The sequence below is a fragment of the Schistocerca piceifrons genome, chromosome 3, assembly GCF_021461385.2.
Source record: "Schistocerca piceifrons isolate TAMUIC-IGC-003096 chromosome 3, iqSchPice1.1, whole genome shotgun sequence".
Classification (NCBI taxonomy): domain Eukaryota; kingdom Metazoa; phylum Arthropoda; class Insecta; order Orthoptera; family Acrididae; genus Schistocerca; species Schistocerca piceifrons.
Genome location: NC_060140.1, coordinates 234,356,330 through 234,377,381, shown reverse-complemented (window position 1 = coordinate 234,377,381; position 21,052 = coordinate 234,356,330). Strand labels below are relative to the sequence as shown.

Here is a 21,052-nt window from a genome sequence, read left to right as displayed (position 1 = left end):
TCTTCCGCTCACGCCCCAACATCGTGCAGCCCGCCTCCAGTGGTGTCGCGACAGGCGTGAATGGAGGGACGAATGGAGACGTGTCGTCTTTAGCGATGAGAGTCGCTTCTGCCTTGGTGCCAATGATGGTCGTATGCGTGTTTGGCGCCGTGCAGGTGAGCGCCACAATCAGGACTGCATACGACCGAGGCACACAGGGCCAACACCCGGCATCATGGTGTGGGGAGCGATCTCCTACACTGGCCGTACACCACTGGTGATCGTCGAGGGGACACTGAATAGTGCACGGTACATCCAAAGCGTCATCGAACCCATCGTTCTACCATTCCTAGACCGGCAAGGGAACTTGCTGTTCCAACAGGACAATGCACGTCCGCATGTATCCCGTGCCACCCAACGTGCTCTAGAAGGTGTAAGTCAACTACCCTGGCCAGCAAGATCTCCGGATCTGTCCCCCATTGAGCATGTTTGGGACTGGATGAAGCGTCGTCTCACGCGGTCTGCACGTCCAGCACGAACGCTGGCCCAACTGAGGCGCCAGGTGGAAATGGCATGGCAAGCCGTTCCACAGGACTACACCCAGCAGCATCTCTACGATCGTCTCCATGGGAGAATAGCAGCCTGCATTGCTGCGAAAGGTGGATATACACTGTACTAGTGCCGACATTGTGCATGCTCTGTTGCCTGTGTCTATGTGCCTGTGGTTCTGTCAGTGTGATCATGTGATGTATCTGACCCCAGGAATGTGTCAATAAAGTTTCCCCTTCCTGGGACAATGAATTCACGGTGTTCTTATTTCAATTTCCAGGAGTGTATATACACAGGCACCGGCGCCTGTAACTTCGACACACCGTAGCCTCGTCGGTTAACGTATCCGGACATCGGTTCCTATCGTCATTTTGTTCCTCAAGACATCTATCGCATCCCCTCGATATTTGTCGGCACAAATTTGAAACACGCGTAAATACATGTGTAAATTTAAGTTCCCTACTGCGGTTTCTGTCTGTAAGCTCAGGATAACCTCAGGAACTACTGTAGAGATTTTGATACTCTTTTCACTAATACACTGACGGAAAAAAATCACATCACCACGAAGATGTTGTGCGACATAAACGAAAGTTGGTAGCCGTGTTTCTACATCTGAAAGATGATGTTCGTTCAAATTTGGCTCCAGTCACATAAGAGTCATGAGGACGCAAATCAGGTTTGCTTTAAATACATGGTGTAACAGCCGAAGGCATTAGTTCCCTTTGAGACTGGAACTTGATGTTAGTCAAGAAAGCCTTTAAGGCGACAAACACGCCTTTATCAAATGGTTCAAATGGCTCTGAGCACTATGCGACTTAACTTCTGAGGTCATCAGTCGCCTAGAACTTAGAACGAATTAAACCTAACTAACCTAAGGACATCACACACATCCATGCCCGAGGCAGGATTCGAACCTGCGACCGTAGCGGTCACGCGGTTCCAGACTGAAGCGCCTTTAACCGCACGGCCACACCGGCCGGCACGCCTTTATCAACCCCTCTCTGAGTTTGAACGAGGTCGTGTAATACAGCTACAAGAAGCTGGATGGACAGTACTGGCCACTAAAATCCCTACACCAAGAAGAAATGCAGATGATAAACGGGTATTCAATGGACAAATATATTATACTAAAACTCACATATGATTACATTTTCACTGAATTTGGGTGCATGGATCCTGAGAAATCAGTACCCAGAACAACCACCTCTGGCCGTAATAATTGTCTTGATACGGCTGGGCAATGAGTCAAACACGATACCACAGTTCATCAAGAGTAGTGACTGGCGTATTGTGACGAGCCAGTTGCTCGGCCACCATTGACCAGACGTTTTCAATTGGTGAGAGATCTCGAGAATTTGCTGGCCAGGGCAGCAGTCGAACATTTACTGTATACAGAAAGGCCCGTACAGGACCTGCAACATGCAGTCGTGATTTATCCTGCTGAAATATAGGGTTTCGCATGGATCGAATGAAGGGTAGAGTCACGGGTCGTAACGCATCTGAAATTTAACGTCCAGTTTTCAAAGTGCCGTCAGTGCGAACAAGAGGTGACCGAGACGTGTAACCAATGGCACCCCATACCATCACACCGGGTGATACGCCAGTATGGCGATGACGAATACACGCTTCCAATGTGCGTTCACCGCAATGTCGCCAAACACGGATGCGACCATCATGATGCTGTAAACAGAACCTGGATTCATCCGAAAAAATGACGTTTTACCGTTCGTGCACCCAGGTTCGTCGTTGAGTACACCATCGCAGGCGCTCCTCTCTGTGATGCAGCGTCAAGGGTAACCGCAGCCATGGTCTCCGAGCTGATAGTCCATGCTGCTGCAAACGTCGTCGAACTGTTCGTCCAGATGGTTGTTGTCTTGCAAACGTCCCCATCTGTTGACTCAGGGATCGAGACGTGGCTGCACGATCCGTTACAGCCATGCGGATAAGATGCCTGTCATCTCGACTGCTAGTGATACGAGGCCGTTGGGATCCAGCACGGCGTTCCGTATTACCCTCCTGAACCCACCGCTTCCATATTCTGCTAACAGTCATTGGATCTCGACCAACGCGAGCAGCAATGTCGCGATACGATAAACCGCAATCGCGATAGGCTACAATCCGACCTTTAACAAAGTGGGAAACGTGATGGTACGCATTTCTTCTCCTTACACGAGGCATCACAACAACGTTTCACCAGGCAACGCCGGTCAACTGCTGTTTGTGTATGAGAAATCGGTTGGAAACATTCTTCATGTCAGCTAGTTGTAGATGCCGCCACCGGCGCCAACCTTGTGTGAATGCTCTGAAAAGCTAATCATTTGCATGTCACAGCATCTTTTCCTGTCGGTTAAATTTCGCGTCTTTATCACGTCATCTTCGTGGTGTAGCAATTTTAGTGGCCAGTAGTGTATCTGCTGTGATACGGCAGAAAGACTAGGCATGAATGTAGCCACTATACATTATTGCTGGCACCGGTGGTCAAGAGAAATCACGGTTACAAGAAGGTCTGCCTCCGGACGACCATGTGGCACTATCCAGAGGGAAGACCATCGTGTTCGGCGTATGGCTCGGGCGCATTATAATGAAACTGCAGCAGCAATTTGAGTAGCAGTTGGCACCACAGATACACAACGAACTGTTGCAAATCGGTTTCTTCAGGGACAGTTCCAGGCCAAACGCCCTGTGGCGTGCATTCCATCGATCCCAAACTACCGCCATTTGGGACTTCCGTGGTGTCAAGCAAGAGGTCTTTAGAGGGCAGGGTGGAGATCTCTTATATTTTCTTATGAGAGCTGGTTCTGCGTCGGTGCCAGTGATGGCCGTGTATTGGCTAGTAGGCGGCCAGTTGATGGTCTGCAACCAGCCTGTCTTCGTGCTAGACACGCTACACCTATGGCTGGACTTAAGGTGTGGGGTGCGATTTCGTATGACAGCAGGAACACTCTCGTGGTTCTCCTTCTCAACCTGACTGCAAAGTTGTACGTCACTCTGCTGATTAGACCTGTTGTACTGACATTCATGTACAGCATTCCACGGGTGTTTTCCAAGAGTATAACGCTCGCCTGTTGTAACCTAACACGCTCTACAGGCTGTCGGCACCTTGCCTTAACCTGTTAGTTCACCTGATCTGTCCCCAACCGAACATATGCGGGACATCATCGGACAACAACTCCAACGTCATCCACAAGCATCAATAACCTCATGAGCAAGAACAGGTACGGAACTCCATTCCACAAACTGACATCCGACACCTGTACAATTTAATACACGCACGTTTGCGTGTTTGCATTCAACATTCCGATGGTTACACCGGTTATTAATTTACCAGCATTTCACACTTGCAATGGTTTATCTCCCGCTTACATTAACCTGTGATCTTGCGATCTTAACCACTTAAATAGATATTCCCGAAATTTCGTTAGTCTACATTAAATATTTTTTGGCGTTGTAATTCTTTTCCGCCATTTTGGCTCAGTATGATGAACTAAAGTCCCCACCTCTGTGAAAAATATTCTGTTGCCGTCTAGCAGGTGAATGGCAGAACTCCTTGAAATCATCCAGACATATTAGGCAGCCCGAGTGCAACGACAGGGTGGAGGCGCCAGTTATTATCAACTTTTTCAAAAACTTGCTATGCGGGACATATAAAACATTAAACTGGTAAGAACATATTTTTGGAATAAAGTTTAAGGAGTGCGAAGGTAAATGCGAGAAAATGTCACGTTGTTGTTGTTGTTGTTGTGGTCTTCAGTCCTGAGACTGGTTTGATGCAGCTCTCCATGCTACTCTATCCTGTGCAAGCTTTTTCATCTCCCAGTACCTACTGCAACCTACATCCTTCTGAATCTGCTTAGTGTATTCATCTCTTGGTCTCCCTCTACGATTTTTTCCCTCCACGCTGCCCTCCAATACTAAATTGGTGATCCCTTGATGCCTCAGAACATGTCCTACCAACCGATCCCTTCTTCTGGTCAAGTTGTGCCACAAACTTCTCTTCTCCCCAATCCTATTCAATACTTCCTCATTAGTTATGTGATCTACCCATCTAATCTTCAGCATTCTTCTGTAGCACCACATTTCGAAAGCTTCTATTCTCTTCTTGTCCAAACTATTTATCGTCCATGTTTCACTTCCATACATGGCTACATTCCATACGAATACTTTCAGAAATGACTTCCTGACACTTAAATCTATACTGGATGTTAACAAATTTCTCTTCTTCAGAAACGCTTTCCTTGCCATTGCCAGCCTACATTTTATATCCTCTCTACTTCGACCATCATCAGTTATCTTCCTCCCCAAATAGCAAAACTCCTTTACTACTTTAAGTGCCTCATTTCCTAATCTAATTCCCTCAGCATCACCCGAATTAATTAGACTACATTCCATTATCCTTGTTTTGCTTTTGTTGATGTTCACCTTATATCCTCCTTTCAAGACACTGTCCATTCCATTCAACTGCTCTTCCAAGTCCTTTGCTGTCTCTGACAGAAATACAATGTCATCGGCGAACCTCAAAGTTTTTATTTCTTTTCCATGAATTTTAATACCTACTCCGAATTTTTCTTTTGTTTCCTTTACTGCTTGCTCAATATACAGATTGAACAACATCGGGGAGAGGCTACAACCCTGTCTTACTCCCTTCCCAACCACTGCTTCCCTTTCATGTCCCTCGACTCTTATAACTGCCATCTGGTTTCTGTACAAATTGTAAATAGCCTTTCGCTCCCTGTATTTTACCCCTGCCACCTTTAGAATTTGAAAGAGAGTATTCCAGTCAACATTGTCAAAAGCTTTCTCTAAGTCTACAAATGCTATAAACGTAGGTTTGCCTTTCCTTAATCTTTCTTCTAAGATAAGTCGTAAGGTCAGTATTGCCTCACGTGTTCCAGTGTTTCTACGGAATCCAAACTGATCTTCCCCGAGGTTGGCTTCTACTAGTTTTTCCATTCGTCTGTAAAGAATTCGTGTTAGTATTTTGCAGCTGTGACTTATTAAGCCGATAGTTCGGTAATTTTCACATCTGTCAACACCTGCTTTCTTTGGGATTGGAATTATTATATTCTTCTTGAAGTCTGAGGGTATTTCGCCTGTTTCATACATCTTGCTCACCAGATGGTAGAGTTTTGTCAGGACTGGCTCTCCCACGGCCGTCAGTAGTTCCAATGGAATATTGTCTACTCCGGGAGCCTTGTTTCGACTCAGGTCTTTCAGTGCTCTGTCAAACTCTTCACGCAGTATCATATCTCCCATTTCATCTTCATCTACATCCTCTTCCATTTCCATAATATTGTCCTCAAGTACATCGCCCTTGTATAGACCCTCTATATACTCCTTCCACCTTTCTGCTTTCCCTTCTTTGCTTAGAACTGGGTTTCCATCTGAGCTCTTGATATTCATACAAGTCGTTCTCTTATCTCCAAAGGTCTCTTTAATTTTCCTGTAGGCGGTATCTATCTTACCCCTAGTGAGATAGGCCTCTACATCCTTACATTTGTCCTCTAGCCATCCCTGCTTAGCCATTTTGCACTTCCTGTCGATCTCATTTTTGAGACGTTTGTATTCCTTTTTGCCTGTTTCACTTACTGCATTTTTATATTTTCTCCTTTCATCAATTAAATTCAATATTTCTTCTGTTACCGAAGGATTTCTACTAGCCCTCGTCTTTTTACCTACTTGATCCTCTGCTGCCTTCACTACTTCATCCCTCAAAGCTACCCATTCTTCTTCTACTGTATTTATTTCCCCCATTCCTGTCAATTGCTCCCTTATGCTCTCCCTGAATCTCTGTACAACCTCTGGTTCTTTTAGTTTATCCAGGTCCCATCTCCTTAAATTCCCACCTTTTTGCAGTTTCTTCAGTTTTAATCTACAGGTCATAAACAATAGATTGTGGTCAGAGTCCACATCTGCCCCTGGAAATGTCTTACAATTTAAAACCTGGTTCCTAAATCTCTGTCTTACCATTATATAATCTATCTGATACCTTTTAGTATCTCCAGGGTTCTTCCATGTATACAACCTTCTTTCATGATTCTTAAACCAAGTGTTAGTTATGATTATGTTGTGCTCTGTGCAAAATTCGACCAGGCGGCTTCCTCTTTCATTTCTGTCCCCCAATCCATATTCACCTACTATGTTTCCTTCTCTCCCTTTTCCTACACTCGAATTCCAGTCACCCATGACTATTAAATTTTCGTCTCCCTTCACAATCTGAATAATTTCTTTTATTTCATCATACATTTCTTCAATTTCTTCGTCATCTGCAGAGCTAGTTGGCATATAAACTTGTACTACTGTAGTAGGCGTGGGCTTCGTATCTATCTTGGCCACAATAATGCGTTCACTATGCTGTTTGTAGTAGCTTACCCGCATTCCTATTTTCCTATTCATTATTAAACCTACTCCTGCATTACCCCTATTTGATTTTGTGTTTATAACCCTGTAGTCACCTGACCAGAAGTCTTGTTCCTCCTGCCACCGAACTTCACTAATTCCCACTATATCTAACTTCAACCTATCCATTTCCCTTTTTAAATTTTCTAACCTACCTGCCCGATTAAGGGATCTGACATTCCACGCTCCGATCCGTAGAACGCCAGTTTTCTTTCTCCTGATAACGACATCCTTTTGAGTAGTCCCCGCCCGGAGATCCGAATGGGGGACTATTTTACCTCCGGAATATTTTACCCAAGAGGACGCCATCATCATGTAATCATACAGTAAAGCTGCATGCCCTCGGGAAAAATTACGGCTGTAGTTTCCCCTTGCTTTCAGCCGTTCGCAGTACCAGCACAGCAAGGCCGTTTTGGTTATTGTTACAAGGCCAGATCAGTCAATTATCCAGACTGTTGCCCTTGCAACTACTGAAAAGGCTGCTGCCCCTCTTCAGGAACCACACGTTTGTCTGGCCTCTCAACAGATACCCCTCCGTTGTGGTTGCACCTACGGTACGGCTATCTGTATCGCTGAGGCACGCAAGCCTCCCCACCAACGACAAGGTCCATGGTTCATGGGGGGGAGGGAAAATGTCACACAGGATATATATCTCAGAGGTCTGTTTCTGCACTAGGACAGCCACAAAGAGGGCACAGTTCACTGGTTATATTGCGATATAAGATATCTCAGTTGACGTTATTTTTTGTTGCTAAATTTGATTTCATATATCTTAAAATGCTGCGAGGGGGGGGGGGGAGGCTTTTTGTGTCGAAGCTTGATTGTGATTTAAAATGCTGTTTCTAGCAGCCGACGCACTGGAGAGCTATAAAAATGCGTCGTTTTGGTATGATCTGTTACAATTACGCGACATAAAATGGCAATTTGAGATAAACGGAGCATCAGGTAAAACATTACTCAGTAAATATTACAATGGAATTGTGTGACTGGGACCCAGGTAACGTAATAGTGAAGTATAACCGGAGTCTCCTACAACAGAAAAAGGCTGGAGATCTTTAACAGTCAGTTTTAGTACTAAGTCATTTCTTACCATACCATTTTCATAACTACTTTTACAAAGCCTGAGAGGTTTGTCTGTCTTAACTTTTTGTAGGAGGGCTTTCAGACCGCACAACACACTTATCGCTAATACCTTCCTGAGCACATCTACACTGTTGACTCGAAGACGAGGGAAATACAAGGTTAGAAACGTATAGTAGATAAGCCGCCTTTTGGAAACAGACATAAGTAAATTGACATTTTGTTCGGTTTTTTTTTCAGATTTGATATGAACCTTTCTCTGACAAAATATGATTGTTCGACATAAATCACACTTTGCTATGTTCCCTGACTTTCTCTGAAAAAAGCCTAGATTTTGAAACTTCCTGGCAGATTAAAACTGTGTGCCCGACCGAGACTCGAACTCGGGACCTTTGCCTTTCGCGGTCAAGTGCTCTACCATCTTTTTTTTTTCCCTCTCTGCAAAAACAAAAAAAAAATTAAAAATCATTGTAAAACAAATCACAATGTAAAGGAACAGGGATACAGGGATGTTATTTTTATGTATTTATTTATTTTTCATAAAGATCACTCTGTTAAAAGGAACATGTAGAGCATTTCATGGTATAGTTTGTGCATTATATATGGAGCGGTGAGAGAAACGTGAGGTTCGTTATCAGCTGTCAAATGTGCACACCGACTGCACCCGGCACCTCCCAACTGCGTGGGGGGTCGAGGAAGACTGCCTGAAGATAGTTGGCAAATGTTTTCCGATAGTGTGACCATCTATGAACCTCATTGTGGGCTTGCTGCAAGAAATACCAAAAGTCAAGTCGCGACTTGGCAGCATCCCCATAGAGGTACGCGATCGTCCAACCTTTGACCCAGATGATCGAGTGTGATTTAGTCGCCGGAAAGTAGTCACTCTCCGGATGTAAGAAGGAAGCAGGTGTAATATGTTGCGGGGTCACACGCAGGTAGCAAGCCACCATCTGTCTTCCTAGGAGCCATACCTCCTCCACCGCGATACAAGTTAAGCGGTGATGGTCGTCATCCACTTGGCGACATTTCGGGCATAGTGGAGTGTCCACTAGTCCAATTGCATGGAGTCGTTGGTTGGTGTTGAACTTTCCACAGGTGACAGAGAACCACAGTGCCCGAACGAAGGTAGGAAGGAATTTTTGGTGCACATGTCTCCAAATCTTCGGCCAATGCAACTTGGGGTGTTTGAGTTCAATGACATTACGACTTATCCGTCGTAGCAGCCAAATATAAAAATCCTTCGCGCATGGTGGTCTCGTGCGCGGAAGCTCGTCTCTGATATAACTAAGTTCCACGATAAATGTTGATACATGCGCAAAATGTGACGTAATGTTGCCCACCGCCACCGGAGGTGTGAGGGACGCTGGAACTAGGAGATCCAGTAGGCGGGATGTAAGGGAATCACGCCCGCTACGCCATTGCTTGTACATCGTAGCTAGAAGGAGCGCCGTCGCTCGGCAGTGAACATTCGTAAGTCCGAGTCCCCCCTTGTCCGTAGGGAGCGTGAGCGTTGCGTATCGCACCTTGAGGGGCGATCCAATCATCACAAAATAGCCTAGTGCTGGTTAAAGTCGACGTCCGAGCGTGAGTGGTAGGGGCAGGATCTGCGAAATATGCACCATTCGAGAAACCACATATGTGTTCAGATATTCGACTCGCTGCAAAGGATCAAGGCGCCGTAGGAGATGTTGTCGGACCATGGTACGTGTTGTCTGTAAAATACGTCGGTAGTTAACTGCCGCAGTATGTTTTACAGATGAGGTAAAGTCTATGCCGAGATAGCGGAATCGTTGCACATAAGGAAACGGACTGATTTCTTCCGGCGTAAGGCCCCTTCCAACCGGCATTGCTGCCGATTTGTTCATGTTCACTGCACTACCCGCCGTCACACTGTGGTCCAACAACAGTTCAAGGACCGTCTTCACCTCTTCCTCAGAACGAACGAGCAGCAGGAGGTCGTCCGCATAGGCACGACATTTGAAGGTGTAGCCCCGCAGTTCCAACCCAGAAAGAGAATTTGTTAGCCTCCCAATTAATGGTTCCAACGCTATCGCGAACAGCAGCATCGAAAGAGGGCAGCCCTGGCGAATGGATCGTCGAATTTGAATGGGCCCTGCTATACGCCCATTAACCTGTACCAAGGATTGTGCGCCCCCATAAATCCTTCTAATGAGACCAGTAAAACGGTCTGGAAATCCCATTTGTTCCAGTACAGCGTACAGATAGTTGTGGCGCACCTTATCAAAAGCACTGTCAAAATCAACCGCCACCATCGCCGCTTTAAGCCGGCACTCCTCCGCTAGCGCTATCACATCACGGCATTCGGCAGTAGCTGTTTGCACATTCACCGATCCACCCGGTGTCGTCTGTTCTGGAGAGAGAACGCTACGAATTAACATACGACATCGGGACGCTAGCAACCGTGCAAAGATCTTATAGTCGGCATTAAGCAGGGTGATGGGGCGATAATGTGTGACCGTAATTCCTGGCTTCGGTTTATGAACTGGCACCAAGAGGCCTTCCATAAAAGCCGGTGGAATAGGCGCATCGAAATTTAACATCTCGTTGTACATTTCCGTCCATCGCGGTGCCATTTCGTTGCGAAATTCTCGATAAAATTCAGCAGGAAGTCCATCAATGCCTGGGGACCGATTCAACGCACCCTTTGCGATCGCATCATGTACTTCCTCACAGCTAATGGCTTCCAGTAAGGTTCCCGCGGCTTCCACCGTCAGTGTACGGGAGACGTACGTGGCTATACGGTCGAGGTCATCGACAGGGGCTGCTTCTTCCCGATAGATGTGTTGGTAATGGTCGACGAATGCAGAGACAATGTCCGCTTGACGCGTCACTCTTCGGTCTTCGCGGGTAATTAATTCCTGTACCAAAACGCGTCGTCGGTGTTTTCGTTCATTCACGACGTGGTGCATGGAAGGAATCTCGTGCATTATCGTATCGTGACATCTGGCGAGCACCATGGTTCCCTGAAGATGTTTCCGAGCTAAAGCCACTAGTTTAGCTTTTATCCTTTGGCGTTCGATCCAGACGTCCTGTCCCGGTGGACCATCGTCCAGGTCGCGCAGTGCAGCAAAATAAAAGTCGGTCGTACGGCGGCGCCATTCTGCCATCTCCCTGCTATATGAGATGAACGTACGGCGAAGCGCCGGTTTAGCACAAGTCATCCACCAATCATGCTTCGTCGCATACCTTCCAACCCTTCGCTCGCACATCGTCCATGTCTCAAGGATCCGGTGACGGCATTCAGGATCATGTATATGTTGAATGTTTAATTTCCACGGGGCCTTACTGTTCCACACCTCTCTACGGGGAAGAAGCACCGTACAGATGTAAGCGCTGTGATCTGAAAATGCCAATGGCCAGCGTTCCACGTCCTGGACATCATTTGCATGAGCCCGCGAGATATAAATGCGATCTAACCTGCTCGCCGAATGACTGGTCACATAGGTGTATCCTGGTGCATCTCCATGTCGTAATTCCCACGTGTCACTAAGTACAAGGTCGTTGATAACGATTCGCAACTCCTGGCTGATGTTTGCTTGCGGCCATTGGTCTTTCTGACTGAGAACACAGTTGAAATCTCCACCAATTATTACACATTCATAACGTCCATGGAAAAGTGGGGCAATGTCTTCTGCATAAAATCGTGCCCTTTCCCGCCGCCGATTGTTTCCCGACAGTGCATAAAGATTGATGATGCGTGTCCCAAACGTCGTGAAAGCCATTCCCCTGGCCGACGGAAGGTAACACACGTTTTCCACTGGGAAGCCATCTCGCACGTAAACTGCCACCCCACTCCCATTGTGATCTCCATGTGACGAATAGGATTGGTAGCCTGCGATGTATGGGAGTGCAGCTATGTGGACTTCCTGCAGCAAAGCAATATCCACATCAGATGCCCAAATCGTTTCCTTCAGTAGGTGTATTTTGGCCGGTGAACGCACGTCATTTATATTTAATGTCGCAATACGGTTCGCATGGCGTTGAATCCCACTCTGTCGACGCGCAAAAACATCTCCCTGCATCGGCGCTAGGGGCTGAGTTAGAAGACGTTCTCTCGCCCCTCTCCCTTCACCTTCAGCAATTATTAGGCTGTCTTTGGGAGTGCCGGCTGCCTCTGTATGACGTCCGGCGCCTCCTCAATATCGTCATACCACATCTTTGCAGGCAGTGATATATTCGTGTCCATTGCCACATCGTCTGCGTCTGGAGCGCCAACTGGTTGTGCTTCCTCTTCAGCATCACCACGTCCCGGTACCGGCAATGTGACAGACCGCTGCGGGTCTGATTGAACAGTTTCCATTGCCTCATCCTGTTTCGTAGAGGCTGTTGTGTCGTCTTGGTCCACAGGCACATCGTCGTCGGGGCAAGGGGAGTCATCCCTAGGAGATGTCGTGCGACGACGCCGTTTCCTCCTTTTCGGGGAACGTTGTTTGCGTGATCTTCCTTCCGTGTCCTCAGATTGTAAGGAATCACGGCTGCCCGACAGAAAAGCATCCGTAGGAACAGGAAGTGTTTCGAGTCCCATCGTTGTACTCGGCGGGAGTTCGGTCGAAACTGATGCTGTCGTCTCAGAGTGCGTTCCAGACGGAACAGCATCCGTAGTGGCTGGAACTGCTTCGTTTACTATCAGTGTGCTTGGTGGGAGTTCGGTCGCATCTGATGTTGTCGCCGTAGAGTGTAAGCTCGATGGAGCAGCATCCTCTGTCATCCCGACGTCTGCTACAAGGTTTCGGAGAGTGCCATCTTGATCTTCCACCGGGGCTGTGTCCTTTCGGTCATCAGCGGACGCAGTGAGGGCCTTGGCATAGGTGATCGGTAGTACTGTCATCGCTGGCGACGGCTCCCGCACACCTGAAGGCAGTTGCGTAATCCGCCGTTGCATACAGTTCGACCTGAGGTGTCCCTCCTGGCCACAGCCAGAACATGTACGTGGTTGACCATCGTAAATCACCACCGCCCGACAACCACCAATTGTCAGATAGGACGGTACATGTTTCTGAAGATCAATAGTGATCTGTCGCACTCCGTTAAGAACAGGGTACGTGGCGAATTGTGTCCAGCGTTCTGCTGTGTGACCATGTACCGTGCCGTATGGCTTAAAAGCCTCGATAACTTGGTCAGCCGGGAGCTCAAATGGCAGCTCAAACACACGTATTGTCCGTACACCCAGACCAGCATGTTCTACAGTTACCGTGCCGACATTCCCGTCACTATGGCAAAATCGGAGACCTGCTTTTGTCGCCTGTAGAATTCTCTCACACGCCGCGTCATTTACCATCTTAACATACACCGTGGGACTAACGATGGACAGGTGAATTCCAACAATATCGTTTGGCGGTATCTTGACGTCCTCTCGAATGAATCGTTCCACTGCTAAAGCCTTTGGTCGTTCGTAGTCTTTGCAGAAATTGAACCGTAATGTAGTTTTCCTGTACTTGTTCGCCATGATCGTTGTTACTAGCTCGCGCGCAGACTAAGTCCACAAGTAAACAAACACTCGCACGCGCCGCACAGGCGGAAGTATCGGACCTCCGCTTCGCACGGCCGCTAGCGCCGAACTGTCCATCTGAGCTACCGAAGCACGACTCACGCCCGATCCTCACAGCTTTACTTCTGCCAGTATCTCTAGCCTAGATTTTACTTATTTTCCGCTCCACGATGATTGTGATAATTGTACTACACAGTGAGAGAATGTGCTAAAATTATCGTCAATGTGAACGAATAGTAAAATAAGACGACGTAAAACAGATCTGACCTCTCCATTCAACTTAGATCATTTAATTTTACAATCGAACTGAACACTTTGCAAAAGAAACGTAGATATGTCGAACAAAGCGATCCTAAAGTACAGTTCTCAGAAAAGTCACTCGCGCCTTTTACTGCAAGCTCAGAACCAAATTACTGAGTGACCATCACACTGTAGTAGATGTTTCCCACATGAGGCCGCGTAACAAAGTGCTCCACATCAAGTTCCCCCGGAATTATATAAAATTTTCCATGTGGTTTCCCAACATCTAATTGGCGAGCTCAGATTCTTCTTCACAACAATTGAATCATTTGTTAGCAACATCCAGTGCCGTTGCACAACGCCCTCTTTCCTAGCACTAAAAGCAGCAGAGTCGCCAAGAACGTTAATTCCTAAAAAAATCCCATAATAGTCTTGAATGTACTTACCTTCTCTGATATCTGCAATACTCTGTGTGCTCGTCCAGTTTCACTGGACTTCCAGTACCTGGGAAGAGCGCATCCTTGGAGTTAAATTGCCCAAAATGTCTGTCTGCTTTCTCTGTCTAGTATCCAGCCCAGCTCACCTCACACAGACGTTACACACTTCAATATCAAAGCATAGTAGCAATGTGAAACGTTGCAAATTTTACGGTCTGCTTATGCACTTGCAGGTGACGTTCGCACGCTTGTTGAGCAAAGTGTCGGCGGAGATGAGCTCCGGAGGCTCCGACGGCGAGGTGGTGAGCCGGCCTGCGCAGCTGTCAGGGCTGATGTCAGCTGCGGCCTCTGGGAGCAACGGCGCCTCTGGAGCAGCAGCTGCGTCCCTGCCGCGCTCCGCCAGCAGTCCTCACAGCACCAGCAGCACACAGGTGCAGTCCATGGCACGTAACAACTACACCCCATACTCTACTACTCTACAGCACAGCCGCAACCATGGCACGTACAACTCCACTCCATACTGTACTACTTTACAGCACAGATCCAGTACATGGCATGTCCACTCCACACCATACTGTACTACATTACAGCACAGGTCCAATCCATGGCATGTACAACCCCACTCCATACTGTACTACTTTACAGCACACGTCCTGTCTATGGCACGTACAGCTAGACTCCATACTGTACTACTTTACAGCATAGGTCCAGTCCATGGCATGTACAACTCCACCCAATACTGAACTCTACTACTTTACAGCACAGGTTCAGTCCATGGCATGTCCAACTCCACTCCATACTGTACTACTTTATAGCACAGATCCAGTCCATGACATATACAGCTACACTCCATACTGCACAACTAGAAAGCACAGGAACAGTCCACAACATTTACAACTACCCTCCATACTCTACTACTCTATAACACACAGGTTCCCTCCATGGCATGTACAACTACACTCCATACTGTACTACTCTACAGCACAGGTGCAGTCCATGACATGTACAACTACACTCCACACTACAGTAGTCTACAACATGGATGCAGTCCATGGCACCTACAACAACATTCTATACTATACTCTTCTAATGCACACAGGTGCTGTCTGTGGCACATGTATCTACACTCCTTATTATCCTACTCTACAGCACACAGTTGCAGTCCATCACATGTACAAATACACTCTGTACTCCACCACTACTCTGCAGCACACAGTACGCTACTCTACAGCACGAATGCAGTCCATAACATGTACAGCTATACTTCATATTATCCTAACCTGCAACACACTGGTGCAGTCCACACTGCATACAACTACACTCTTTATTACATTACTCTACAGTGCAGAGGTGCAGTCCATGGATGCAGAAATATACTCGATACTACAATACAATAGAGCGCACTGCTGCCGTGCAAGTCAGTTACGACTCACTTTATGTTATACAGTAATACAGCACACTGATACAGTCCATTTCATAATGCACTGTATCACTAGAAACTCGTAGTTGCAATTCGTGCCACAACTTGCTGTACCCCATACTACACACCATCACACAGATGCGTTATACAGCACTGCTATGCTTTATACTACTCACACAGTACAATCTGTAGGACTCACTGCTACACTCCAGACCACAATGTATAATCAGCAATATACACTGAGATGACAAAAGTCGTGGGATAGCGATATGCACAAATGCATATGGCAGTAGTACTGCCTTCACAAGGTATTAAAGGGCAGTGCATTGGTGGAGCCGTTATTTGTAAAAATGGTTCAAATGGCTCTGAGCACTATGGGACTTAACATCTATGGTCATCAGTCCCCTATAACTTAGAACTAATTAAACCTAACTAACCTAAGGACAGCACACAACACCCAGCCATCACGAGGCAGAGAAAATCCCTGACCCCGCCGGGAATCGAGCCCGGGAACCCGGGCGTTATTTGTACTCATATTCATGTGAAAACGTTTCGACGCGATTATGGTCGTACAACGGGAAGTAATAGACTTTAAACGCGGAATGGTAGCTGGAGCTAGACGTGTGGGACATTCCATTTCTTAAATCGTTAGGAATTCAGCGTTCCGAGATTCCCAGTGTCAAAAGTGTGCCGAGAATGCCAGATTTCAGACATTGCCTCTCACCACGGACAACGCATTGGCCGACGGCCTTTACTTAATGACCGAGAGCAGTAAATCTGAGTAGAGTCGTCAGCGCTAACAGACAAGCAACACTGCATTAAACAACCACAGAAATCAATATGGGACGTAGACGAACGCTTCTGCTAGGACAGTTCTGCGAAAATTGGCGTCAATGGACTATGACGGCAGACGACCGACGCTAGTGCCTTTGCTAACAGCACGAAATCGCCTGCAGTGCCTCTCCTGGGCTCTTGACCGTACCACGTAGACCCTGGAGTACTAAAAAACCTGGCCTTGTTGGACGAGTCTTGAATTCAGTTGCAATGAGCTGATGGTAGGGTTCGAGTATGGCGCAAGCCATGGATCCAAGTTATCAACGAGACACTGTGCAAGCTGGTGGTGGGTCGATAGTGGTGTGGGCTGTGTTTAGATCGAATGAACTGGCACACTGACTGAAAATGGATATTCACGGTTACTTAGAGACCTTTTGCAGCCATTCATGGGCTTCATGTTCTCAAAGAACGATTGAATTGTTATGGATGGCAATGTGCCATGTCGATGGACTAGAATTGTTCGCAGATGGTTTGAAGAATAGTCTGGAAAATTCGAGCGAATGATTTGGTCACCAAGATCACCCAACGTAACGCCCATCGAACATTTATGGGGCAATATCGATGAGTCAGTTCGTTCACAGAATCCATCACCGGCAACAGTTTTGCAATTATGGACAGCTAGAGTGGCATTGTGGCTCATTACTTCTGCAGGAAACATCCAGAGACTTGTAGAGTTCATGCCACGTCGAACTGCTGCACTATCCTCGGTAAAAGGAGATCTGATACATTCGAAGGTATCCCATGACTTTTGTCCACTCAATGTATAGCTCAGATGCAAAGCTTTTACTGCTCCTCTCCCCCTCCGCCAAAACACACTAAAATACTAAACACATGCACTCCGTGTCACTGCTATGCACTATCACTCCACCAGAATGTGAAGTCCAAAGCAAGTTTGGCTGCACTCTTTCCTGTACCTTAGCAGATAGTCTAAACCATGGCACTTACTTCTACAGTGTATAATGCTACATATCATCAGCAGGACGCAGTAGTAATGTAAAACGTAGCTAATCACACGATCTACTTATGAACTTGCAAGTGCATGCACTCAACGAAACGTACTGCTACATTTCATACCACGCGACAGCACGCAGATGAATTCTATAGCACTCTTAGGCTCCATGCAAAACTTCAGCACCAGCAGCACACAGGTGCAATCAATAGCCAGTAAAACAACAGCAATTCTTATTTTTGTCAGGAATCCGTCACAACGAACATATCTTGACAATATTTTTACGCAGTACGAAACATAACGTGTAGCCCAAGAGTTTGTCAGAAACGTACACTCTCTGATCAAAAGTACCCAGACACGCTATTAATGCGTAATGTCACGAGATGTGGGCCTGCGAGTGTAAAAGGCTGAATGGGTCGGCTGGGAGAGCTCAGTGACTTCAAACTTCTATTGAGCATTGGGAGTCATCTGAGTACCGATCCATCAGGGACATTTCAACCCTTCTATAGCTTCCCAAGGCGACTGGTGGTGTGATTGTGAAGTCGAAGTACGCAGGAACAACAACAGCTAAAGCAAGGCCAAACACGGACCCTTGAGCATTACGGAGGGTTGTAAAAAATTGCATGAAATCGAACGAAGGAGTCACTACAAAGAGTACCAAAGTGCTACCAGCAGTCCAGCTAGCGCAGCGACTGTGCGTGTGGAGTTAAAAAGAATGGGGTACAATGGTTGCGTAGCTCCTCATAAGCCACACATTCCTGTAATCAATGATAAACGACGCTTGAAGTGCTGTACAAACCGATACTACTGGGCAATAACTGGAAACGAGAAACCCTGGAGTGATGAATCACGCTTACCTAGTGGCAATGCGATGGAAGGATTTGGGTTTGGCGGACACCTCGAGAATGTTACCTGCCATCACGTTTAGTGCCGACAGTGAAGTACGGTGGAGGTTGTGTTACAGTACGGATGTGCTTTTCGAGATTAGGGCGTGGCGCTCTTATTGCCCTTAGGAAAATTTGTGGTAAGGTCTTATGGGACCAAACTGCTGAGGTCATCGGTCCCTAAGCTTACACACCACTTAATCTAACTTAAACTAACTTACGCTAAGAACAACATACACACCCATGCCCGAGGGAGGACTCGAACCTCCGACGAGGGGCTATTGCGCTTAAAAAATCGCTAAGTGCCGAAGGATATGATCACATTTTACAGCATTATGTGCTGCATATAGCAAAGGAACAGCTCGGAAACGAAGACTGTACCAGCAAGACGAATCACCCTGTCGTAAAGCAGTGTCTGTGATGCACTGGTTTGTGGCCAATGACGTTATTGAAACGGAATGACCTGCCCAAAAACTCTACCGGAACTCAATGGCACGCCTTTGGGATGAGTTAGAGCATCTACTTCGCTCCAAACCCCAGTATCCTACACCATTAACTTCTCTGGTTTCGATTCTTTGGCAAGAATGGGCTGTCATTACTCCACAAACATTAGCACACCTCACTGAAATTGCAGAGTTCAAGCTGTCTGAAACGCGAAGGGTGGAAATTATTGTCCGCCAATCAGGTAGTGTACTTGATTGTCGAGTGACCTGGGTGTGTCTGAGGGAGGTAAACGGTTTCTTCACTTCGCAGTATTTTCATTGGTTTTCTTGCGCCCTCTAATGCTCCTTTTTTTTCTTTCTTGTATCGCACGTGATTTATTTGAAGTGTTGATTATTATTTAACATAAGGAGATCGTGAATACAGTATCTAATAAAGATACAATTCGTGGTACTTTTAGCTAATGGGCGAAAAACACATGTTATGATACAAAGAAGTCATGTGACAACTCAATTATCTGTGCTTCATCTTCATGGTGATTTCAGAGGCGCTAACAACTCTCAATATAGCAATTCATCAATCGTTGGATAAATGCCTCTTATCTAGTTTTTCATGTATTATGTGCTTCAACAACTCGCATCCGTGCTGCTTCTTCATCTTTCTTAATGTCATCATCTTGCCTTCCATCAGGTCGTCATCTTGACCTTTTCTGATCTCTTGGAGTCCAGCATGAAATTCCTTGGTCTATATACCATCTTCACTGAAGAGCCATAGAAACTGGTACACCTGCCTAATCTCGTGTAGGGCCCCCGCGAGCACGCAGAAGTGCGGCAACACGACGTGACGTGGACTCGACTAATGTCTGAAGTAGTGCTGGAGGGAACTGACAACATGAATCCTGCAGGGCTGTCCATAAATCATTAGGGGTACGAGGGGGTGGAGATCTCTTCTGAACAGCTCGTTGCAAGGAATATTCATGTCTTGGGAGTTTGGTGGACAGCGGAAGTGTTTAAACTCAGAAGAGTGTTCCTGGAGCCACTCTCTAGCAATTTTGGACGTGTGTGGTGTCATATTGTCCTGCTCGAATTGCCCAATGCCGTCGGAATGCACAATGGACATGAAGGGATGCAGATGATCAGACAGGATGCTTATGTACGTGTCACCTGTCGAATCTAGACGTATCAAGGGTCCCATATCACTCCAACTGCACACGCCCCACACCATTACAGAGCCTCCATCAGCTTCAAAAGTCCCTGCTGACATGCAGGATCCATGGATTCATGAGGTTGTCTCCATACCCGTATACGTCCATCCGCTTGATGCAATTTGTAACGAGTCTAGTCTGACTAGACAACGGGTTTCCAGTCATCAATACCGGAGTTGAGGGGCCCCGGCGAGGCGTAAAGCTTTGTGTCGTGCGGTCATCAAGGGTACACGAGTGGGCCTTTGGCTCCAAAAGGCCATATCAACGATGTTTCGTTGAATGGTTCACACGCTGACACTTGTTGATAGCCCAGCATTGAAATCTGCAGCAATTTGTGGAAGGGTTGTGCTTCTGTCTCGTTGAACATTTCTCTTCAGCCGTCGTTGGTCCCGTTCTTGCGGAACTTTTTTCCGGCCGAAGCGATGTCGAAGATTTCATGTTTTACCAGATTCCTGATATTCACGGTACACTCGTGAAATTGTCGTACGAGAAAATCCCCATTTCATCGCTACCTCCGAGATGCTGTGTCCCATCGTTCTTGCGCCGACTATAACACCTCGTTCAAATTCACTTAAATCTTGATAACCTACCATCAGTAATCGATCTAACAACTGCGCTCCTCGACCGTAGCGCCATATTCTGCCTGTTTACATATCTCTGTATTTGAATACGCATGCCTATACCTGTTTCTTTGGCGCTTCAGTGTACTTACCTGACCACGTATGCCGGCCACTTCATTTGTTCCCCACGGTCATAATTATATCTTCACTGAACTCTATTTCCGGATCTATTTCATGTCGCTCCTAGCGATACCCAACATTCGTCTCTAAATTGCTCGATGCACGACCTCCAGACACATTAACTGATTTTATTTAGCTCAGACACTTCCTGTGTCAAATTATCATACTGGTTGATCCCTGGTAGGAAATACTGTTTCAAGTCTTTTGTTAATTTTTTACGATATATGTAAGCTACGACTGACTCTTGTTTCTTGAGTATGGGTAGTGTTGTTAATGCAGTAATTATAAATATTCCGTCTGACCAAAGAAGTGAGGCACCCAGAAGGAGAGGATAAAAGGAAATGAAACTTCACGGATTGAAGGGTATGTGATGTTACTGCAGTGACTACA

General features: G+C 46.6%; 1 protein-coding gene across 1 annotated transcript in view; it reads left to right on the top strand.

The window, feature by feature from the left end:
• The window catches only part of LOC124788539, a 573,870-nt gene that overhangs the window by 438,285 nt on the left and 114,533 nt on the right, over positions 1-21,052 (top strand). Inside the window, exons 21-22 of the mRNA XM_047255809.1 lie at positions 14,424-14,475; positions 14,530-14,621. Of these exons, the coding sequence (XP_047111765.1) occupies positions 14,424-14,475; positions 14,530-14,621 (144 nt within the window). The remainder of the gene's footprint in view (positions 1-14,423; positions 14,476-14,529; positions 14,622-21,052) is intronic.